This window comes from Sorex fumeus, unplaced genomic scaffold, assembly GCF_029834395.1.
Source record: "Sorex fumeus unplaced genomic scaffold, SorFum_2.1 ptg000018l, whole genome shotgun sequence".
NCBI classification, from domain to species: Eukaryota; Metazoa; Chordata; class Mammalia; order Eulipotyphla; family Soricidae; genus Sorex; species Sorex fumeus.
Genome location: NW_026606075.1, coordinates 18880977 through 18906230, shown reverse-complemented (window position 1 = coordinate 18906230; position 25254 = coordinate 18880977). Strand labels below are relative to the sequence as shown.

Genomic DNA, 25254 nt, shown 5'->3' with positions numbered 1-25254 from the left:
ACTTGGGTTTTGACTAGATTTCAAAGAAATGATGAATGGTCCCTAAAAATTTTTCTTTCTTGCTTTTCACTTTCCTTTGATTCAATGTCTCAAAATCTTTGAAATGAGTACAAGGTCTTAGTGGAAATCTTTCTCTGAGATACCAAGGAAATGTAGACAATACAGCTACCTCTGCTTCTTAGCAGCTGTGTACTTGAAATGCCTGCATTCAGCGGGCTGGAGCTGGAGTTAGTTAAAAGTTACTGAAGAACTCCTCAGGGGCAAGAGATGTAGTTCAAGAGGGAGAGAAAATGCAGAACATGTTCACACTCCCGGGTTTGAGCCTGGAACACTGCCTGTGTGAACCCCATAACAACTGAAAAAATAAATTCTAAAAATACTTGACTGTCCAAAGTGGTTAGTTACCCCTCTTTTGTGGGTACACTGGGGTATTCTGGCCCAAGCTAAGGTTGGCATGAAATCTAACCTTGTTCACATATATCAGGGAAGTATTTATTTTTTAATATATTTGTTATGCAAGAGGGAATACACAGTCAACTCCAATTGAGGTAGGTAACAGACATGGAAAAAAAAAACAAAAAAAACAAAACCAAAAAAAACCAACCCCCCCCCAAAAAAAAACCCCGAAAGACCTAGTAGTATCAAACTTCTGCCTACCTTTCTATTTTGGGACCAGGAAGGAGGCTAGCAAGAGTATTTCTGAGTCCTCATCATTCTATCCAGTTGTCTAAAAGACTTTGAAACAGGTAATGTTTGATGTTTGGACTGAGTGTTACCCCCGCTTTTCAGCAACCCACTGTCACACCCAAACCAAAAAGATATCTGAATATTCTCTGGGCTTAAAACTACCTTCTGGCTACAAAACACAAATGAGTGGAAGTCTTTGATAAAATATATCAGAGCAAATAGTAACAGCATGTCTTTTATTTTTTTTAAATGGAACACTCTTTCTTCCCAAACTCAAAAAGAACTTCTATTTCAAATAGTCAAAATGATTTATGCCCAAAATAAGCTGCTTTCTACTTTGTTTAGAATTTACGAGGCTCGAGCGATAGGACATGGGAGAGCGTTTGCTTTGCATGCAGCCAACCTGGGTTCGATGCCTGGAGCACCGGCAGGAGTAACTCCTGAGTGCAGAGCCAGGAGGAATATCACTGGGTATGACCCAAAAAAGTTAAAAAAAATCACAAACAATAAAAACATTTATATTATCACACAATTGTCAAAGAAACTATTTTTTGACTACTTTCCATCTATCTCCTCTGAAATGTCAAATGTTAGAACTGATTAGCTAGAACATTCTTTCATTTTTCAAATCATTTTATTATTAGCATAAAAAATGTTACAAAGGTTACGTTTGGAAAATCTACTTTCTAACAGTACTGGAATAACAGATTACCACTCAGAAAAAAAGACTCCAAAAGGTGACCTACACCGCATATGTATATATAAGACAAGGACACACTTGTCCTATATTTGAGTGGATACTCTGTAAGTCCTTAATGTTCTGTTAAGCACGAGACAGTTCAGAATAAGAACAATGGTCACATTTTGAGTCTGTCTAAAAAGCAAAATCTATTCCTTCGAACTGGTTATAGAGAAATGGGTGGTGCTTGTTTCCATATTTTGTTTATGCAAAACGATCTACCTAAAGACATTTTAAAATTATTTAAGATACTTTTCACTACCTAAAAAGAAAAAGTTTTTATGTTTCTTAGGGGCCACATGAGACTACTATCTACTTAAAATTATATATAATTTTGAGCTGAGATATTTTATCTTAAATTTTAATCAGATTCTTATTAATTGTTATAAGGTGCTGACTGTTAACTTCTAAACCTTAGTCACCACCCCAGTGTCCCTCTTGTCTCCACTGAAAATTATTTAAGGCCTGCCTTTACTAGCATGGATCAAAGAAACAAGTCATGGGAAAAGAGAAATAGATTTAACAACTGTCCAACATCACCTACTAAATTACACAAGATTCCAGGTGACACACAAAACATAAACCAGATTTAAAGTGCTGTATTAACACACATACACAAACAAATCACAATAAATACAGATATAGTTTGCATTTTGGTTACAATTAAAAGAGTGTTTCATTTTAGAGGACCTGACATTAAACACATATCGGATTATCTTACTGTAATTGTTCTACTTTGCTCTTTCATTTTAATAACAGCATTTTTCAGAAAGTAAGAGTTAGCTGTCAAATTTATGTTTAAGACTTTTATCCACACCTGACCAGAGAGATTTCAAAGGTTACTGCACCAGTCAGCTCTTCTAAACTCTTTTTATGTTAAATAAGGGCATTTTCCAAACACTACTCTTGTGAAGTTATATTTCATTTGCTTCTCCCTTAAGAAATGCATAGGCTTATTTTAAATAGTTTAAACACTTGTAATAAACAATAGAGTTTGCTAGTAGAGGTACTCTGGTTAATGCTCAAAATGGTGTGTTGAGAGAAAAAGCAAGCATTACATTAAATAATGCAATTCTTACCAATACAAATTGAAATTTTTCTCCAATAAAAAAGCTATACTAGAAAGGTCTCATAAAGATTTACCATTTTCAAATCACAATGAAAGAAATTTTCTAATTCTGTTTTCTACTATGTGCCCTAGAAACCTTGCTAAACTGGTATCTGACACAACAGGATGACACTTGTAGAACGTAATATTGTGGTGACCGTATTGAAGTTGACTGTTACAAAAACATGCAACTCTTTAAATATTAAATGGTTATATCCTAATTATTACATAGAACATTGGTCCAAAACATAAAAATAGAGAGCAGCAGCTGGAAATTTATCTCATCAATGTTCAGAGATAAAGGGGTAAACCATCTGTTTCATTATTATCTGTAGACAAAGTCTTTTTTCATTATAAAATTTGAAGACAATTAAGTCCTGGCGTTTTGACAAGTTACTGGATGAAGAGGATGCTGAAGGCCATCACTATACAGCATACTGCTACATAAGGACTCTTTCGCTCACCTGTTTAAAAGAAAAGGAGATATTGCTGATTAATTGAGTGACTAATATGGGCATGATGAGGCTATTACTATAGGAGAGAGGAACATTAAGACTCAAGAATCAGTTCTTGCTTCTGAGTAAATGCAGGGCTGTATGACTCCATCAGTTATTTATATGCTGCTCTAAAGTTGCATCAGAAAGGAAGAAGAAACAGTTACATAATTAATCCTGGTTAATGTACCTGGACTCCTCTGGTAGAAATGGTCTCTTCTCTGACCATACTATGATGTTAAAAATCGGATCTCTATCAGTAACTCATTTCCTTACCTACCTTAGTTAGAAAGCAGTTTATTTCTGGAAAATGGCAGTCCTAACCACAACCTTATCTACTGAAATTCTTAAGGTGACCATTTTCAGAGCTTTATATTCAAAGAGTGACATTGTGAATAAGCCTGTTAAGAGTCAGTTTATCTTTTTAAGAAGTTCTTCTCTTTTTCATCCTTTAACTGAAAATGCTGTAATTTACACATGGGCTTCATTTTTCCTGTTTTTAACTTTCTTAGAAGAGACTGCCATGTGGTAGAGTTAATCATCTTTGGTTGAACTTGGGTAAGAATATTACTTCTTGTCTGGACTTATGCCTGGATTATAAGTGAATGTGAAATATTTGCTATAATGTGATGTGTAATATGGTAAGATAATTTGGCTGGGCCCTTTCTTATTATAACTGCATCCTTTCTTTGTGGATATATTCTTTGTGAAGAGAAGACCACGTGGTTAAGAAAGCAGCATATCAAACATGAGTGTTTTCTAAGCCACTTTGCCAGAATGAAAAGATAACGCTTTCACATAATTGGCAAGAATGAATAAACGAACCCTGGCACTCATAGTTAAGAGGAAAAGGGATATAATAAAGGACCAAGGCAAAAAAGGGGCAGATTATAAAAAAATATAACTCATAAAATTATCTGGAAAGCTACACAACAGGTGTTTTTAAAATTTCTATTTTTAAATTATTAAATAGTATTAGTCTGACAAAATGATATTCTCTTTATTTCATCAAATTATCTTTGCTTTTGCTATAGCATTATCTTTTCTTTGCAGTCTGAGGTATTCTTACCACTCTATTTCTTGACAATACACTTTTTTTTTCCCTGAGCAACCTGATTCTGAAGCAAGAAGTCTCACCCACATATATTTACATTTACATCAGTCATTGAGGATGCTACAGTGTCAAAGTATTCCAGTTTATTTTGATGTGCTTATAATCAGTTTATCTCAGAGTTTGAAGGTATCAAGCATAACTGAATTTGTCATTTATACAAAAAAAATCTCTAAATCTACATTGGGTGTTCTTGGTTTTTAGCACTACTGATATTTGGTGCTAATTTGGCTGTGAGGTGTTTTTCTGTATATCACCAGAAGTATAACAACATACAGAACTACGCCCATTTTATAAGACAACCAAAATTCCTACAGATATTACCAAATATCCTGTCACATGTACCTATGTATCTGTGTGTAACCAATCTTCCTACAGAATAATATTCTCATAACAATCACCATAAAAATAGTGAGGACAAAAAAAATCGATGTAGAACGATTTTACATATTAAAAGCACAGTAACTTATGTTACTGGCGCCCGCTCAAGCAAATTGAAGAACAACAGGGTGACAAGTGATTACAAGTGAAAAGCACAGTAAATTGTTTCAATAGTCAATGTATTAAAATGAGGGCCCTGAAAGAGGTACTTTACCGTGAAGTTTTTCATGCTTGATTTTATACAGCGACTGGATACTCTGTACAGATTCAGAAATCTCATAATCTCAAAACAAATTTAAAGAGAACTTTTACGTAGTTTAGTATTATGCTTACAACTTCAACTGTTAATAGCTCAAAGGAAGAAAGTAAAAAATTCCCAAAATTCTTTCAATGGTGAGCACATGAATCTGAAAATACTATGAGGAATCTGAAACTTCTACAATTACATTGCTAGTCCTTAGCACAGATTAGGTAATACCTGTGCCTGTAATTTATTGAAGATAATTATCAAAGAAAGATAGAATTATGTGTAAATACACCGTTAAAAGAATAGCACTGTCCTCTCGTTGTTCATCGATTTGCTCGAGCAGGAACCAGTAACATCTCCACTGAGAAACTTGTTACTGTTTTTGGCATATTGAATACGCCATAGGGAGCTTGCCAGGCTCTGCCACGCGGGCGGGATACTCAGTAGCATACTAGGCTCTCTGAGAGGGACAGATGAATCAGACCCGGGTCAGCCGTGTGCAAGGCTGTGCTATCGCTCCAGCTCAACGTTAAAAGAGTACTAGAATCAAACTTCATTTTGGTTGTGGTGGTAAAGGGTCAATGCAAAAAATTCCAAAGAAAAGAAGAAATTTATTTTTAATTCAGCAGTTTTAACTATACTGACCTTAAGTGCTTTTTACAGGTGTTAGGTACGTAAAGAATAAATGATTATTCAAGAATATTGATGCATCAAAAAACAAAAAGCCCAGTAATATATATTTTAAAGTATTAACTGACCAATCATTTGAGGGTCTGTTACATGTTGGGCAATGATGTATTTTATATACATAGAATAAAACAAGAGCATATTGCTATTTTAAGTTCTATAGAAGAGATATTTAACTTTTTTTTTCTTCTTGCTTTTTTTTTGGGTCACACCCGGTGATGCACAGGCTATTCCTGGCTCATGCACTCAGGAATTACTCCTGATGGTGCTCAGGGGACCATAGGGGATGCTGGGAACTGAACCCAGGTTGGTCACGTGCAAGGCAAATGTCCTACCAGCTATGCTATCACTCTAGCCCTATATTTAACTTTAACCCAATGAGAACAAGTTAGTTGTGCTCAGTAAAATTCAACACTTAAAACATCTATATCTATATATTTATATCTATGTCTGTCTGTCTATCTATCTATCTATCTATCTATCTATCTATCTATCTATCTATCTATCTATGGCCATATCATTTATGCTCTACCTAAAGGTGCCCTGGGCCACACCTGGAAGTGCTTGGGGTGCCATGTGGATTATCAGGGATTGAATTGGAAAACCTCAAGCATGTGTTCTCCATTTGAGTTAGCAACCTGGCCTCAAAACAACTGGGGGACTGGAGTGATAGTACAGTGTGTAGGGCATTTGCCTTGCACATGGCCGACCTGGGTTTGATTCCCAGCATCCCATATGGTCCCCTGAACACTGTCAGGGAGTAATTCCTGAGTGCATGAGCCAGGAGTAACCCATATGCAATGCCGGGTGTTACCCAAAAAGGAAAAAAAAAACCCAAAAGCAAACAAAAAATCCCCCAAAACCAAAAAAAACATAGCCTTGGGCCAGGGAAAATAAGAAACAGCTAATGAAGCAACAAATAACATTCTATGACTTAGTATTTATTATACAAAATAGATTTGACATGCTTTATAAACATGCACACATATAGCACATTTGTCTCTAACTTCCTTAAAATCTAGAATGTACAGCATTTAATAATCCTTGTTTGCATATTTCATCTCATTACTAATGAAGTACCTTAACAGCTGGTGGGACTTAATAACTTTTGCAAATATATACAAAATTAGATAGCATACAATTTAAAAATCCAACACTTTCAGTGAATGTGACTTAAGTAAACTGGACAACAACCTATAGCACTTAATAGACACTTACCAATTCGGGCACACTTCCAAAATATGCCCAACAATCTGCATAAAATAAAAGAAGAAAAAAACAATCAACAGAATATAGAAAAAAGAATACCTCAGTATGATAAGAAAAACTCAGTATACTCTAGTGCTTTCACTTATGTGCTCTTAAAACTTGAATACATGTGCTTTCAAAGGTTAATCCCAGAATAAATGAGTGGCAAATGATTTGCACAAGGGCTATCATATGATTAGTCAACTATAAGTACTTTAGCTTCAAAAGCAAACATATATTTGCCAAGTTAAATAAACATGAATTTTGAGAATATTGGTAAATGAATTTTGGCTTTGGATGAACTGAGGATAAACCACTGGTTTTGGATGAATTCTGACATTAAAAAATCACTGTCACTGTTCTCCCATTGTTCATTGATTTTGCTCGAGCGGGCTCAGTAACACTGTGAGACTTGTTACTTTTGGCATATCGAATACATCACCCGTAGCTTGTCAGGCTTTGCCCTGTGGGCGAGATACTCTCACTAGCTTGCTGGGATCTCCGAGAGGGGTGGAGGAATTGAATTCGGGTAGGCCATGTTGGATGTGTGCAAGGCAAACTACACACTGTGCTATCGCTCCAGCCCCGGGATTAAAATAAGGTAAAAGGTAAGGTAAAGGCCCTCCCGTTGATCGTCGATTTGCTCGAGCGGGCCCAGTAACGTCTCCATTGGAGACTTTGTTGTTACTGTGTCTGGCATATCGAATACTCTCGGTAGCTTGCCGGGCTCTCCGAGAGGGGCGGAGGAATCGAACTCGGGTCGGCCATGTTGGCCGCTTGTAAGGCGAACGCCCTACCCGCTGTGCTATCGCTCCAGCCCAATAAAAGTCATATATAGCCCAGAAAATACCACTGAGCTAGACTATACCCTAATTTCAATACTGCTTACTTGGTTACTATAAATATCTTATTTCCTCTTTTTAATAGCAGCCACTAGTTGCTAAACAGATCTGAGTTTTTACTCACAAAATTCTCGGAATAAAATTTCATAATATAATAGTTAATAGTTCATTTAGTAGAGCTAAATGAACATGTGACAGTAGCTCAAGATAATTAAAGTTATATTCAAAGCTTATCTTTCATCAAGAATGGAAGACCACTCCTTAGTGATCTTCAAAGCTGTGTATCTGTATCTCTAAAACCTTATTGATTACTGTAATCTGACTAAAATACTGAATAAAATCTACTCTGAGGGACGCAGATGCAGGACACCTGATTTCCTCTGAGGGCATGCACAGGTCTTTTCAGGTTTGAGATTTTACAAATAACTCAAAATGTCAGTAGGAAATTGTTACAATTTTGAAAGCTACTTAAATGAATAGTATCCCACCGGTATGGCAAAGCCTGGCAAGCTACTTCAGAAGAATTCAATATGCTAAAAGCAGTAAAGAGTCTCACAATGGAGATGTTGCAAATAGATGAACGGGAGGATAGCGCAACAGTGCTACAGTGCTTAAATGGAAGGGCTGGGGCGATAGCACAGTGGGTAAGGCTTTTGCCTTGCACGTGGCCCACATGGCCAACCTGGGTTTGATTTCTATGCCCCTCTCGGAGAGAGCCCCGCAAGCTACCGAATGTACCTTGCCCGCAAAACGTGACAACAAAACGTGGCAAGCTCCCCGTGACGTACTCAATATGCCAAAAACAGTACAAGTCTCACATTATGTTGTGAGATGTTACTGGTGCCTGCTTGAGCAAACTGATGAAAAACGGGAGGACAGTGCTACAGTGCTACTTAAATTGGAAAAAAAAAAAAGTAGTTTCTCAACACTTATTTACAAAAACATAGGAACTTTATTAGTTAATTAAAAAAAAAAAACCCCCAACCAATTATGCTGCTTTGGCTAGAAACCATTTAGTTTATCTGCTGTTAGTGCTAAAAGGGGATATGGAAATTGGAAACAAGGCAAAGTTTCTGCTGTTTTAAAGTTCTTGAAGTAGCAAAACCTGAAGCTATTTTCAAGAGCAGAGGGTTCATCAAGAACACATCAGTCTGTCTAAGCTTTTCTAGTTAAGCATGAAAAACTCACAATAATAAAAGTTTATTATGAGTTTCATAAAATATTTCATAACATATAAAATGGACTATGAATTTTCTTGTACAAAAATATGTTACTGTGCAAGTCAACAGAAAATGGGCCTTAACATTTAAATAAAAATAATATAGACAAAGATTTAAAATGCTTTCAGTTGACACTAGAGCATATGTTTTAAAACATAAAAATAGACATGCTATTTATTTGGTCACTTGTGTAGGAGAAATATACTACTACTCAACCTCTACTGTAAGGCTGGTAGCCCTGAAAACTCCTTTTTGCTTTTTAATGTAGCATGTTATGGATGTATTCCTGCCCCTAAAGGAATGAGAAGCAGGCATTTCCACATGCAATACTTTCTAACATTATTCAAAAAAGTACAACATTCAATTCTACCATGACATGACTATTCTTTGATAAAATACTTAAGTTTATTTCGTCATGGGTTGGAGAGATAGCACAGCGGTAGGGCGTTTGCCTTGCACGCAGCCAACACGGCCGACCAGAGTTCGATTCCTCCGCCCCTCTCGGAGAGCCCGGCAAGCTACCGAGAGTATCTCGCCCGCACGGCAGAGCCTGGCAAGCTCCCTGTGACTTATTCGATATGCCAGACACAGTAACAACAAAGTCTCCAATGGAGACGTTACTGGGCCCGCTTGAGCAAATTGATGAACAACGGGAGGGCCTTTACCTTTACCTTATTTCATCATAGCTTTGATAAGAAAGAAACAATTCTAGTCAACTTAACTTTGTTTTAATTTAATATTGTCTGGTTTAAAATTATTCATTCTGCAGCTGGTGCGAGAGCACAGCAAGCATGAAGAGCAAGCACAGTAGAGGGTCTGCTTTGCAGGCAGGCAACTGGGTTCGATTCCTGGGCCTTCCTGAGCCCCACAGTGAGTGATCCTTTAGCACAGACCCAATAGAAAGCCCTGAATACAGCCGGTGTGGCACAAAAACAAGAAATAATAATTGCTGTTTCTAAGAACATTTATTTTAGTGCATATTAGAATTCCAAGCAAGAGATTTTAAGAGTTTATATACCGATTTCTACCATTAACTTTAACTAACTTTTACAATAGTTTAGGGTTGCAAAGAAAGTGAAGGAGGATTAACAAATCTCTTGGCATGGGGATAAAGGCTCCCTGAAAAACTAAGCAACAAATACGATTACATATTTTCAACAAAAGGACATAATGATGATGATTTGATGATTCAGTGCAACAGTTGAGAGGAAAAGGCGACATAAAGAGAAAGCAATGTCTAAAAAAACTGTGGGATACTGTCATAAAACTAATGGACAATAGCTTTTTTCATCTTTACTAGGTTAAATAAAATTCTTCAGACTGACAGATTGTAAAATCTAATTTTATAATTAGATTTGGAAGATCCCTGGCACTGAATATAATCCTCCAAACAGAGCCAGAACTGACATGAACAAAAAAGTCAGAAGCAGCCCTTAAGTATCACCAGGTACAGCCCCAAACCCCCCAATAAACATTTTTTCAAAAAAGCATATGACCATAAATCGTTTAACTCTGTACAATTATCAAAAGATAAGCGATAATTTAATTTAGACAGGAAGGATGAACGCACTAATGACATGCCCAAATGTTAATTTTTATACTGTTTTAAGTTAAATACATCCCCAAAATGGTTGGTTTAAGATAGAGTGCTGGTGGAAAAGTTCAAATGGTGGGAGCACAGCTTAGCAATCTTCCGTACTGTAATCACATGGTCTCTGGAACATCTCGGGCTACAGCACCCCTTTCTCCCCCCAAAAAGATATAGACAGGGAGTCCAGGTGATTGTGTAGTGGTTGTGAGAATATTATTTTTATGAACATGTGCTTGAAAACTGCTTTCAAAACCTAACCAAATGTATTAATTATTCTACAAACATTAAAACAAACACTGCCAATTTTATCTCTATTTTAGATAAAAATTTGTCATATTTTACAATGACTTTTACCATTCTAATACATTGCAAGTAACTTCTTTTTTTTTTATTAAAAAATTTTTTTTTATTAGTGAAACACCATGAGGTACAGTTGTAGACTTACAAGTTGTTGTGCTTGGGTTTCAGTTATGCAATGATCGAGTACCCATCCCACCACCACTGCCCATTCTCCACCCCCACCAATCCCAGTATACCTTCCATTCCCCCACCCCCCATCCCACCCCGCCTCTGTGTCAGGGCACTCCCTTTTGTTCTATCTCTCCTTTTGGGTGCTGTGGTCTGCAGAAGAGACATTGGATGGCAATCATGTTCGGTTCATAGATTACTTTCAGCAGGCATCTCCCATCCTGGGCAGATCTTCCCAGCACCCTTCATTTGGTGCTCCCTTTTCTATCTGAGCTGCCTTTACCCCTAGAGTGTGCAGCTGGTCTCTAAGCCATGGAGTGAACAACCTGGTATTTATCACAGCTGTTCTCGGGTGTTAGTCTCTTATTTTGTTACTTTATGTTACCCAGATGAATGCGATCTTTCTATGTCTGTCCCTCTCTTTCTGACTCATTTCACTTAGCGTATTTTCCATGTAGTACCATTTGTATGTAAATTTCATGACTTTATTTTTTCTAACTGCTACATAGTACTCCATTGTGTAGATGTACCAAAGTTTCTTTAACCAGTCATCTTTTCTCGGGCACTCAGGTTTTTTCCATATTCTAGCTATTGTAAAGAGTGCTGCAATAAACAAACAAGTGCAGGTGTCACTTCGACTATACTTTTTGGCCTCTCCGGGGTATATTCCCAGGAGTGGTATTGCTGGGTCAAATGGGAGCTCAATTTATAATTTTTTGAGAATACAGTGCAAGTAACTTCTAACTTTTTATCTTTTTACTAAGATACCACGAATATAAGATTTTTAAAAATAAAGGGAGAGAATAATGTACAAAAACATTACAAAGCTAAGTTCCATTTAAGAATTATTTAACGATCTCTATGAAACTTTATATTTATTGTCTACAAGACAAGTTAAAGTAACTAGTATTATTAGAAACATACCCACCCAGTTTTATTTCTGTCCAGGATACTGGGTGCTAAGGATCGGATATAAGCACAGGTACATATAAGCAGCAAGATCACTGTCAAAAGACTCTGGAAATTGAAAATGGCAGACTGAAAAGAGAAAAAGAAAAATTAGTACAAGGAAATTACATTGTTAAAAAAAAAAGCTAGGTTAATTCCAATTAAATATTGCACCTCTTTTTTCCCTTAAAAAAGGAAAACTGAACACAATACTTCTGATTAAAGGATTTACGATATTCAAGATGTATAAAGCACTCACTAGACTTACCAACAAAAATTCCAATGGCCCCAGCCATAAATGGGATGAGTAGATAAACAGATACTTCCAAAGAAGAAATACAGATGGCCAGGAATATCTAACAGTGCTCATTGTCACTCAATTAGAAAAATGCAAATCCAAACAATGAGAAATCATCCTAAGCCTGTGAGAATGAAACATATCCAAAAATATCTGGAAAGAGCAAGTGCTGGGATTGTAGTGAGAAATGAACCCTCATCCACTGTTGGTGAGAATGCATCTGGTTCAACCTCTATAGACAATATAGAGGGCACTCAAAAAAATAAGAATACAACTGCCATATGATCCAGCAATACAATATCTTGGCATTTATCTTCCAAACACAAAAACATTACTTCAAAAGGATAATATGCACACCTATGTACACTGCTGCACTTAGCACAATAGCCAAGATATGAAAACAACCCAAAATGCCCAACTAAGGTGAGTTGACCAAGAGAAGTTGTGGTATATATACACAATGGAATATGATGCAGTTCTGATAAAAACAAAATCATGCAATTTGCAGCAAAATGGATAGAACTAGAGGCTATCAAGCTGAGTGAAGTCAGAATGAATGGGACAGGTGCAGAATGATTTTGCTCATATGTGGGATTTAAAGGTACACAGTGAGGTAGCAACAAAGATCCAAAGGCAACATTATAGGGAATGTTGCAAGCATACAACTGAGTTGAGGAGATTGGGAGGGAGGGGAGTCGAGGTACTTTGGGGTGGGTGGTGATGGGTACAACGGTGATGGGTAAAGGTAAAGGTAAAGGTAAAGGCCCTTCCATTGATCGTCGATTTGCTCGAGCGGGCCCAGTAACGTCTCCATTGGAGACTTTGTTGTTACTGTGTCTGGCATATCGAATACTCTCGGTAGCTTGCCGGGCTCTCCGAGAGGGGCGGAGGAATCGAACTCGGGGCGGCCATGTTGGCCGCTTGTAAGGCGAACGCCCTACCCACAGTGATGGGTGTGGCTTTGAAATTAAGTCTATGAGAAATTATTAATAGGGTAAACATAAAGATGTCTAAGAACTTATAAAGCAATAATTGTGACTGTTTTGTTATACTTTTTGTTATTTGGAATAAAGAATATAGAGCATTCTAAATTAAAAAAAAACCTGAAAACACGATAAAATGTTACGGACCCCAAATGGCTTTCCAAAGCTTAATACATAATTAATGCTATTAATTATGTATTCAGTGCCCAGAATATTAGATGAGATATGCAGTCGACTAGTTCATTCGGGGGTTGGCTCTACGATGGCAACTGAATTATTAGACTCTCTAAGTCTCTTGGTTTTAGTAACTATAAAACTGGATGACAGAGTGGGGAGATATACAGATGCTATTTAAAATTATTTTCATTTCTGAAATTTCTTTAGAAAAAATGTTTAAACAATCATGCTATAAGCATACATTAAGTATACATGCTGCCTGGTTTTAGGTGAAAAAAAAATTGGCTTACTCATTCAATGTTGATGCTCAAAAGTCATTAAGTTTACAGTAAGAACTATAGAAAAGCAGGTTCCACAGCTCTACCTAATATACCCAGACAAAAGAAAATGGTGGAATTAACTCAAAATCAAGCTCAAGTGGCATCTTTCTCAACAAATTTCCTTCTATTCATCAGTTTCTTCTGTTATTTCAAGTTATTTACTTTTGCTTGCACAGTGAACTGTTATGCACATTAAAATATTAATGTATCTCTAGCATCTGGCCACATGGTTACCACACAGTTGAAGTCCAATAAGAAATGGTTAATATAACAATTTTCTAAAATATGGGATATAAAGACATTTTATTACATACAAGTGGAAAAATGTATCATTGTAATATAGCAGTCTATAAAATTCTTATTTGGTAAACATGGTGAGATTACAGACCATAAGAAAAATGAATAAGGTGGCTGGGTATATAGTTAAAATATTTAAATAGTAATAATCATAGTCAGATTAACAATAAATTTAACAAGAGGTGAGAAATACTGATATTAAAGACTAACACTGAAAATCTTAAAATGTACTAAAGGATGTAGAATAGAATCTAATGCATCAGATTCTTGTATTCAAGGGTAATATTGGAAAACTCATCTATAAATTAAAAGTGAAATTAATGCCAGTAATTTACTTGTTGAAACACTGTCACTGTCCTCCCGTTGTTCATCAATTTGCTCTAGCGGGCCCAATAATGTCTCCATTGTGACACTTGTTACTGTGTTTGGCATACTGAATACATCAGGGGTAGCTTGCCAGGCTTTGCCGTGGGGGCAAGATACTCTTGGTAGCTTGATGGGCTCTCCGAGAGGAGCAGAGAAATAGAACCCGGGTTGCCTGGGTCGGCCGCGTGCAAGGCAAACGCCCTACCCGCTGTGCTATCGCTCCAGCCCAACTGATTCTAAACTCCATCACTGTATCACTGCACCACTGTCACCCTATTGTTCATTGATTTCCTTGAGCAGGCACCAGTAATGTCTCCTTCATCCTAAGCTCTGAGATTTTAGAAAGTGCCACTTTGGAGGTTCTTTCAGGGTCAGGGGAATGAGACCCATCATTGTTACTGGGTTTTGGCATATCAAATATGCAATATGTGGAGAAATAAGTCCATTTGTTATTTTTCTATTAAGTTATTTAAATTAACAATTTTTCTATGTTTTATCTTTCCTTCCCTGAAAATCTTATTAAAGAAAAATGCTTACATGATGTCTGAGGTTGGTTTCTAAATAATCCAGAGTATGTTTGTATATGTTGGGGGAGATGTAGAGTAGATGACAAAATGCTAAGTACATGAAGGCTCATTATATACACTCTTCTACCTATTTGTTAGAATTTTTTCATAATAAAGGATTTTTAAAAGGCACTTTAAAACATGCCTATTATTACAGAAATGGGTGTGTATACATGATTTTGTATGAAGATATTTATAAATGAAATCCATCCACAAATATGCAACATATGATACATTTAACTTTGCTCCTACATTTTATAGACTTTAAATATTAAACCATCTTAGGTGGTAAAGTCTTTTTAGACGTACTCATAACATCTAAATATCTCTGGTCAAAAGAGTTTTCTAATCTTATAGACATTAGTTTACCACTGCTTAACCTACCTACCCACTCCTCCTAATGTGTAGCATCTGTTGTTCGTTGATAGAGAATTTTAGTCTCAGGGTTAAAGAAAACAGATGTTATTTCTCAGTAGAAAAATAATTGGGGGTTTCAGTAGGTCACTATTACTTAAGGATGAAGTTAAGAAAAAAAGCATACTGGAATGCAGAATAGGGGGAAAATAATTTAAAAAGCTAAGGAAAACTCAAGCACTGTTTTCAGTTCTTTTTAAATTCTTTACACATGAAATCTTGCTCAAGAGGCTGCTGTATTTTTGCAAATGTCATCTATTTTTTCATGCCTTATGATATGACAAAAATTTATACTCTGGCTCTCAAGAATTAGCCCTCCAAGAAATCTTCCCTGTTCCGATTCTCCACCATGCTTGAGGATCTCTCTATGTGCTTGCGTTACAGACAGCACTTATCAAACCATGCTGTAGGTTTCTGTCTATTGTTTTAAGGTTTTATTAAACCACTAAGCAAAAGAGGTAAAAAGCAGTCACTGACAAATGAAGATGAACTTAAAAAACTGCCACAATGAACAATTATTAAATTAAATTATTAAATTCAAGCGCATATTTAATTCCAAATAAACAATGCATGTTATAAAAATGAAAATGAGAATGCTATACAGATCATCTTGTTAACCATTCGAGAGAAACCTCATTTGTTGCTTTATATTTTTATTTACTTAGTAATGTTATCTGAAAAATCCAAAGGAAGAAACAGTATCCTAATGTTTAAGAAATCAGGTCAGGAGACCAGAGAGACTGTACAGCAGTACGGGAAGAAGGCCATAGGGTGCTTGCCTTTTACACAGCCTACCTAGTACCCTGTACCACACTTGGTCCTAAGAGTTCGGAAAAGTGATCTCTGAGTTCAGAGCCAGGAGTTAAGCCCTGAGCTCTGCCATGGGTGTGGCTTCCCCAAACAAAGCTACTGGTATGTTTGAAATAATTATATTACTGTTCAATATATCCAAATGAATATTGGATATTTGCAAATCATTACTGTGTACAATCATTCTGAGATCATAAGAGCTGAGAAGATCTAATAAGAGCTTTCAAAATAAACAGAACAATTAAGACTTTCACTTGGAATACCACTAAGAAAGACTATCCGAGGACCTGGGATTGGATAACGCAAAGTCCAAACATGAAATTATTTTAAATATCAGGAACATTTTTTGTCTCAAAAGTTTAAAATTTAACTAAAAAGATATCTTCTTGTTTTGAATCATTACTGAATGATGAAACTATTAAACCTCAAGTCTGAACATAAGGGTAATAAAAAATTAAAGATTTTGTTTTCAGTTGTATATAAGAATACTCCTAAATAAACCACTTGAAATATTAGAAGTGGGGGAGGGGGAATAAGAAAATGATCAAAGCAGTACTCAAGTTGAAGAAAGACACTATAAAGAGCCAACTCATATTAACATGTGAGACAATGAGTGCTCACTGATGGGTTAACTAGACTTAATCTACAGAACAAGCTTTTTCATTAAGTTCACAGTAGTTTTTATTCCTAGGTCACCTGAACTCCATATACCTTATTATTTTGTTTTATATTATGGAAACAAATTGTTTAACTGATTTGCTGACCAAGGGTCTTCTACAGATATATTAATTCCTCCAGCTGAACTGAAGTTCACTTTAAAAGAACTGAGTAGCAAAGGTATTTAAAACATTCAAAACAGTAGCAATTTTACTTGTCTTAATACCTACTGCATCTACAAAAAGTGACTGATTCCTTTGTGAAGATAGAAGAGAACTTAAAAGTGACATTACTGACCTGTGATAAAAAATACAAAGTACTTGAAAAGTGGGTCAGCATTTTTATCATTTACAAATCTAGGTCAGGTCAGCATTTTCCAACTAGCTTCTACTTGTTCACAATTGCACTTTCATATAAATAATGTTATAACTATATCACTATATTATCTCTTAAAAGAAGAAAAAAATCTAGGTAAATGTGTAAATGCACATACTCATACACAAAAACCCCATTGTCCCTACATGAGAGATAATGAAAAGATATCCACTAGCACAAAAAAATTAGAATTTTCTTTTGTCCATTATTAGCACATTAGTGATAACTGAGCACAGAGCCAGGAGTATGCCCTGAGCACTGCAGGTATAGTCCACCACCCCTCCCCATAAACATAATAATAAATTGGGAAGTCAAGTCTCACTTTTCTTGAAACTAGATCAGTGAGATTAAGTAGGTAGTTCAGTCTCCACCTTGCCATTGTTCATCTTATAAATGAAATTAAACAGATAAATCACTTGAAACCTGGAATACAAATTAATGTCCAGAAAGGAGGACTCAACTGGCTGAATAGCTATAGAGTTTCACAGTTCCCTAAAGTTTTTATGCAGTTAGCATTATAAACCCTTTTCCAGCGGGCTGGAGCAATAGCACAGCAGGTAGGGCATTTGCCTTGCATGCAGCTGACCCGGGTTCGATTCCTAGCATCCCATATGGTCCCCTGAGCACCACCAGGGGTAATTCCTGAGTGTAGAGCCAGGAGTAACCCCTGTGCATCACCGGGTATGACCCAAAAAGAAAAAAAAAAAGAAAAAAAAAAACCTTATTCCAGAAAGTCAGCATACATACTAGATGATTATAGTCTAGTGCAATAGTTTTTAAAGTATAGTTTATGGAATTCTTTCACGTGTTTATGTAGTCAAAACTATTTTTATACTATTATGAAGATACTTGTATTTCTCCTTGATCACATTTACAAAAGTAACAATAGCAGCAGCTTTATCATTACATTAATAAATTTTCACTGCCATCCATCCAGTGCAAACAAATCTTGTTTTTCCTCTTGAGCTTTCTATGGAATTAATGGAATTGTTGTATTAAGAAAAGGACATAAAATCTGTTAACAACTGTTAAGCTTGGGCAACGCAATTAAATCCTATACATATTTCTTTACATGTCCGATGTAGCCAGTAATGCAAGTATTTAATAAAAGACACTGTGAAAGGACCTGATGCTTAACCAGTATTTAACAGGCCAATCACTCTTCAGTAATTACTTCCAAAATACTTTTCCTGTATGTCCTTTTCATTAAAGCCAATTATTGTCAAAAGTTGAGGAATTCAATCTTTCAATCTTCTACTACTAAGAATGCTATAATTGTTTCTTAACTGGTCTCAGACATAATCTTCATTTTAAACATATTTTCTATATTAGCAGCTTTATAAAATCAAGGCATTGTTTCCCTGTTCAAATATACTATCAAAAACACACAAATGGATACAATAGAGAATAAGGTGCTTGAAATGGACTCTGGTTTGATCCACTACATACAGTGCCCCAAGCATCATGATGACTTAGCCCAGAGCACAGAGGCAGGAGTAGTTTCAGAGAACAGCTTGCTGTGGCCCTCAAACCAAAATCAATACAAAAACAAACGATAACAACAAAAAAGCAAAAAGCCCCAAACAAACAAAATCCTTTATCAAGTAGGAAATAAAACATATCTAAATACAAAGTCCTTGGTATATCATAAACCCTTCAAGATATGATTTCAGATTTTCTAGTCTCATCCATTTCTAGTATACTCTATTTCTATTCAAGCCAAACTTTCCAACCAACTATTCAATATCATGCCTTTTGTCCGCCTAATTGCTATTTCTTTTGTCCACCTAAAGAATACTGAAGCTATCCCAGTCTAGCTAATGACTACTTTTCTGTTCTCTGCTCATCTTTAAGAAACAAGTCAGGAATCAATTTTGTAGACCAGAATTGAGGGAAGGTCCTTGGGATAAGTGTGGAAGGAATCAGACACTCTAGTGATGGGCTTGGTGTTGGAAAGATGTATGCAGAAACTTCTATAATTTACAATATTGCAAATCGCATGTCTCAATAAAAGTTGGAGTAAAAACAGCAACAGGGGGGCTGGAGTGCTAGTACAGTGGGTAGGGCGTTTGCCTTGCATGCGGCCGACCTGGGTTAGATTCCCAGCATCCCATATGGTCCCCCAAGCAATGCCAGGAGTAATTCCTGAGTGCAAAACCAGGAGTAACTCCTGTGCATCGCCGGGTATGACCCCCCCCCAAAAAAAAACCCCAAAATAAAACAGTGACAGTAGGCAGGTAAGGCTTACATTCGATTGACCCAGGTTTGATTACTAGTTCCACAACAGTCCCCTGAGCTTTACTAGGAATGATCCTTGAGAACAGAGTCAGGAGTAAGTCCCGAGCACAATGGATCATAGCCCCCAAATTCAAATCCAAAGAAATGAGTCAAATGTTATCAATGAGAATTAATCCCTGTGCTCTTAACATTTCCTAATCATCTCTGGTATAAAAAAGTAAAATTATTTCATATCTTTTTGGACACTCAGTTTACATACAATGAGGGCAATGATTACCAAGAGTTGTGAGCATTAAATGAGAATATTTGTAAGCCATTAAATATCAACAGAGGAAAAAATGGTATCTCTACTGTGTGGGAGCTGGTAATTTTTCAGAACTCAATTAGCAGTCTTAGAGGCCCTCTTTCCATTCACTTTACATATCCTTCTAAATAACAGCAGACTAACAATCACTTAAGTGAAATCACTTAATCTTCAGCACAATATATGAAATCATGAGAAATGCTACACCAGAGGTAACTACACATAACAACTAAGGATGCTCAGATGGGTACTATAAAGAAGTATTAGAAAATAAAAGGGAGGTCTTACTGGAAAGAAATGAACTAAAATGAATTTTGAAGAACTTATTAAGAATCAAGGAGATCAACATATTTTCAAGGTTTTCTAAAAGTATCCACCCATAAGTAATATAATTATCAGACTGTTATGTTTTGATGATTATATACAGTGATTAGCTTTTAGGGAGAATGTGGGGGAGGGGGGACGGACAGACCTGCTTTACTATTTCTCCAAACCACTTAGCTGATCATATTTTAGGTGATTCATTAACAACATGATAAATCAAATTAAGACCTTGAGTGACAGTGATCATTGCATTACCTCACTTGTCAAATTTAGGTGCTTAGAAACAAAAAGAAAGCTGCCCCATAGCTCTTTCAAATACCATTTAGTTTCTTTAAAATGCTAATAAACTAGGATTACAGGAATGGAACAGAAATGAAACACTAGTTGCCTGGCAGTTGTTTCATTACTCAGTTTGGTTGACTAGCATATCATACCAAGAGCAAGAAATCACTATACCATATTTTACCTTCACTTAATTTTGATTAACAGCATAAAGACTTCTGGCATCTAGACGTAAAAATAGTGTATTAAGGAGCTGGAGAGAGTTCAGCAGGTAGGACACTTGCCTTGCATGTGGCCATTCCTGGGTTCAATTCTCAGCATCTCAGAAGTGATTCTTGAGTGTAGAGCCAGGAATAAGCCCTTACTCTGCAGGGGTAACCCCCAAACCAAAAACCAGCCAACCAACCAAACAAAAACCCCCACAAAAACAAAATATTAAGATAATACCATGGTGAAATAGAAATATATCTTGGATTTGAAATAGCTTCCATGCAGACATAAAAACCATTCTTTACTTTTTTAATTGAAAAAGGAATAGAGCTGTCTAAATTAACAGCTATTCATTACAATCAGACTAAAGGTATTGGTCCTATTCTACCAGATACAAAAATCCGGAGAATCTCTGTGGCCAGGGACAGAATTACCTGCCACTCCTCCAGATGATAAACTCTATGGAAGAGGCTGTGATTAATGCGCCAACTAGAGTCAAAATTGTTGGCATCAAGCAAGCAGCAATGAATGAGTTTTAGAATAAATACTTAAAAGTTCTATGCCAGAGGGGATTCTTCAGCAACTCCAGAAACATTTCACGAAAGATGAAATACTTAGACCCAGGTCATATTCACTGAATAGAATACCTGCCTTGTAAGCAACTCTCAAATATATGCTTAAAATGGTAATGTTTGGCAAATGAAGTTCATAAATTCAGCATGAGATCTGGTTTACTTTTGAATTTACCAAAAATAGAGCGAAATGGCCTTAAGAATAGCTTTGATAGTGTTTTATAAAAAAAAAAAAACCATCAGTACAAGCCCTGTTACTATTTTCACAAGTCCCCTGGCTCCTCTGATTTTCTTAGCTAGGAGACGGAATTATTTCTCTCGAGAATGTTTGTGACTTTTCACTGCAAGGTTTTCTCTAAGAAAGGCACAAACTTAAGGGAGGTGGAGACGAAGGAGGCCATGATACCACTCCAAATATTTTCCAGAAGACAAAGACCACCTCTGCACAAGAACCCTAGTGGCTAGGGTGATCGTTTTGCCTTCTTGGTATTTTATCAGCAACATGCAAAGAAGCCCCTTTGAGGTCGAGAGAAATAAGGGCCTCCAAAGGCTGATTGAACAGGTGGAAATGGAAGCGTGGAGTTCGGGAATTAAAACAAAGACAAATAAAACCCTGGGGGTAACGCACACAGGGAGACGTGCCGCAAAGACCAAACAAGCCGAGATTCCAACAAGCTCCGCCGCCCCCAACAGCCACGTAGAGTCTCTAGAGTCGACAAGGTTAAGTCAAATCAAATCATTTCCTCGACATACATTGGAAAAGTGGCCTAAGCACCAAGGGCCGGGCTCCGCGACCCTGGGGTCTTTCGGTGGGGGCATGTTTCACGTCCTCCCAGGCTGGGGGCACAGGAACCCAAAGACCCCGGGCCCGCAGCCCACGACCCCCGGGGGAACCCAAGTGGACACAGGGCTGCCGGGGCTCGCGCTCGTCATGCTGCCGCCCACTATTGCAGCCCTAGTTTGGTTCCCCTGCCTTTTCGGAAACAGCAGCCGCGACCCCACAGCCCCTCTCTTACCATAGTGAGGCCGGCGGAGCCTCAGCCACATCACCCTTCCGGGCCCAAGGCGGAAAAGGCGTTCACGCCCCGCCCGCCCCTCCGGCTCCCTCCCGCCGTCCGGTTGGGCCCGTCAAGGCCCCGCCTTCTGGGGCGTGTCAGTCAGGCGCTGGGATAGGCTTCTCTCTACCGGAAAAGGCGGGACTCCCATGACGTCCTGCGACCTGCGGAAGTAGATCTCGCTGTCATTGGCTGAGGCTCGTTTGCCGGGGAAGCGCGCCTTTTGGAGGAGACCGGAAGTGGAGTGGCTGCGAGGTAGGGTCCGGAAGTGGGGGTTGTTCTTTAAATGATAGTATTCAACTGTCTTTTCCTTTTCCTCTCGTTTTCTCTCTCTCTTTAAAAGTAACCTTTTATTTCTCTCTAGAATTTCGCTGTTAGTGGGCCCTTTTCTCGGGTCGTATTCCTTATTTACCCTTCCCCATTTCTAAGCTCCTGGGTCTTCAGTTGGCAGGTTGCCGGGGAGGGACTACAGGATCAAGGGCCTCTTTTTTTTTTTTTTAATGTCTTTTTTGGCGCCTGGAGAAATTCTCTCGAGTGCCTTTGAAATGTTCCGAAATGTTTGTGGCATTAGGTGTACTCCTATGCTTGGAGGCTTGTGCTGTGTAGGCTGTTAGAGCTTTGCGGTCCATCTCGCCCACCATATTTTGTCAGCCATTGATTAGGATCCGAATGAGACTGAACCCTTCAATATTCATGGGGGTCAGGAACTTAACTTTGAGGGGGGTGGTGATTAATCTTACCAAGTAGCCTGTTATAGTGCAGTGATGGACTAAGTTGCTTAGATGTTATCCACTGGCTAATTCATTTTTCATTAAGTTTTTAAAATATTTTAAAATATTTGCGTCCTTGTGGAATTCATGCCCAATTCAATCAGCTTAAGCAATGGCTGAATAAATAACTACTCCTACATTTGAAAAAAAATTACATCTTGTACTCCCCCCATTCTAGCGAGGCTCAGGGGCACCCACAGCCACACCAGGTGATCTTTGGCAGTAAGTGCTCCGGGTGGATGGAGGGTGCCCGGAATTGCAGTCATGTCCCCACATGCAAGGCATGTGCTCCATACACACCTCTCAGGTCTTTCACTGGCGTGATTATTTAGCTTCCTTCAATTTTATTAATCTCACAGTTGGGGATTTCGCTCATTTTTGTATTCCCATTTCTACATAGGCAGGCACTTGGGCACTCTCAGTTTCTACAGTAGCTGGAATCGCTCAGAAGTCAGAGGTGTTGCATTTGTTCCCATGTCTGTTTTGGTTTTTCTCTCTACAGTGGAGGGTTCTTAGATGAAAAGACCAAAGGAAATGCATGAAATGTTGATTTCTATGACCTCCTAGATCGCTAATGAGACCATTACCTGTTTACAGCAACACATTCAAGAAGCATTTGGGTTTTTCCTATCTGGAATGCTGTTGTTTGCAGCTACCCTTTTCTCTTTTAAAACTATAACTGTGCTTTTGATTTGTAGGGTCAAGAGGTAAATGCATAAAAATTATGTAGCATAGCCTCTTTTTGTTGTTACTGTTATCTACCAGTGCTTAGGACTGACTCCTGTTTGCACTCAGGGATCACTTTGGCAGGCTCTGGGGATCACTTGAGGTGCTAAGGATCAACCCAGGTCCACCACATACAAGCCTTTAACTGAACTATATCGTCCTTGAGAGTACACTTCTCTTATTAAAAATTGTTTAATGCTTCCTCTCTTGTAATTGCTTTACATTGTATCTTTTAAGTCTCACCGTTCAAGTATCTTCTAAGTCTCACCTTTCAAATTTAACAAACAAGGTTTAGTTTTCTGGGAATTGTGTTGTGCATCTCATAAAGCTTTGCTTCAAAAGCAGTAAATATTCTGAAGGTGGTCTGGACTTTTGTGAATATTTAGGAAGGAGGTATTTTGTAGTATTCCTTCTGTAGGAAGTTGTGAATACTGGCAGGATACTGAGGGTATTAAAGATCACAGTTGAGGGTCAGAGAGAAAATTCAGATGACTTACCCACCACAGGGATGACCTTGTTCCATCCCAATCACCAGAGCCAGGAGTAAGCCAGAGCACAGCCCCCAAATCTGTCACTGTCACTGTCACTGTCATTGTCCTCCCGTTGTTCAATGATTTGCTCTAGCGGGCCCAGTAACATTGTGAGACTTGTTACTGTGTTTGGCATATCAAATACGTCGCAGGTAGCTTGCCAGGCTTTGCTGTGTGGGCGAGATACTCTCGGTAGCTTGCCATGCTCTCTGAGAGGGGCGGAGGAATCGAGTTCGGGTGGACTGGGTCGGCTGCATGAAAGGCAAATGCCCTACTCACTGTGCTATCACTTCCGCAAATCTAATCATCTAATTAAGTTGCTATACTCTTGGACTATAGTTAATTTTAAGCTGTTTCTGGGTACTTCAAAATGGTAAAAAAAAAAGCTTTCAGTGATTTTTTTTAAATTAGCCATTGATGTATACAAGTGCAATAGATAATATATGTATAATGAACATATAACAATAACAGCAAATGAATTAAATCAGACATGTAATAAAATCTCTCAAGTAATACATAAACCCTATTTTGTTTTTCTTTGATAGTTAACTAAGTATACAATATCTTGCATCACTATTTCAAAGGTCTCCTTTCTGTTTACCTTGCTGTTTTCATTTCAAGCCATCTTGGAGTATTTTCTTACTAAAACTATGAGTGTAATTCCTTTGCTTAAATTTGATCAATCTTGCAAGAAGAGACTTCATCTTTGGTTACATAGCTTCTCTATAACTGAACTTAAGAAAATAGTGAATGTATTTTTCTATGGAGAGCATGCACAGACTTCCCCAGTGTTTTATGGATGAAATCAGTTTAATATAAATAATCATCTGGTCATGTATTTGGCATACAGTAGGCACTCAGTAAACGTTTTGAGCTTGGCTTTCTGTTTCACTAAATTAACCCATTGAGAGGAGAGAGAATGACTGAAGAGTGACAGACTTGTCTGCTAGACCCTCAATGAAAGATTCAAATTTAAATTAGCATTGCTTCTCTACAACTAGACCACTTTCCTGTCTTTTTTAAAAACTCAATATCTTGTTTTGATAGTGGTGATGTTTTATTTATTCATTTTCCTTTATTTCCCTTCAAGGATAATCTCATGTTAAGGGGTAGTGATTTTACTTAACTGCTGTTTTCCCTGATCCACCCCTAACTTTCGTAGACACTGACTTTGTTATTGTTGTTATTTTATTGTTTGTGTATTCTCTC

General features: G+C 37.5%; 2 protein-coding genes and 1 non-coding gene across 4 annotated transcripts in view; 1 reads left to right on the top strand and 2 right to left on the bottom strand.

Moving 5' to 3' along the window:
- Positions 1-2010: 2010 nt before the first annotated feature.
- On the bottom strand, positions 2011-22102 carry TMEM167A (transmembrane protein 167A). Its single transcript, XM_056112632.1, has 4 exons — positions 21981-22102; positions 11752-11861; positions 6673-6707; positions 2011-2998 (listed from the first exon to the last, which is right to left on the bottom strand). The coding sequence occupies exons 1-4, from the start codon at positions 21981-21983 to the stop codon at positions 2928-2930; spliced, it is 219 nt and encodes a 72-aa protein (XP_055968607.1). The 5' UTR covers positions 21984-22102; the 3' UTR covers positions 2011-2927.
- Positions 8951-9091, bottom strand: LOC130021882 (small nucleolar RNA U109). The gene has a single exon (XR_008792228.1). It is a non-coding gene; the product is annotated as a small nucleolar RNA U109 (small nucleolar RNA).
- Positions 22103-22186: 84 nt separating the features above from the next.
- The window catches only part of XRCC4 (X-ray repair cross complementing 4), a 271341-nt gene continuing 268273 nt past the window's right edge, over positions 22187-25254 (top strand). For both annotated transcript variants that reach the window (XM_056112537.1, XM_056112536.1), the window contains exon 1: positions 22187-22274. The gene's annotated coding sequence lies outside the window, so the exon portion shown is untranslated. The remainder of the gene's footprint in view (positions 22275-25254) is intronic.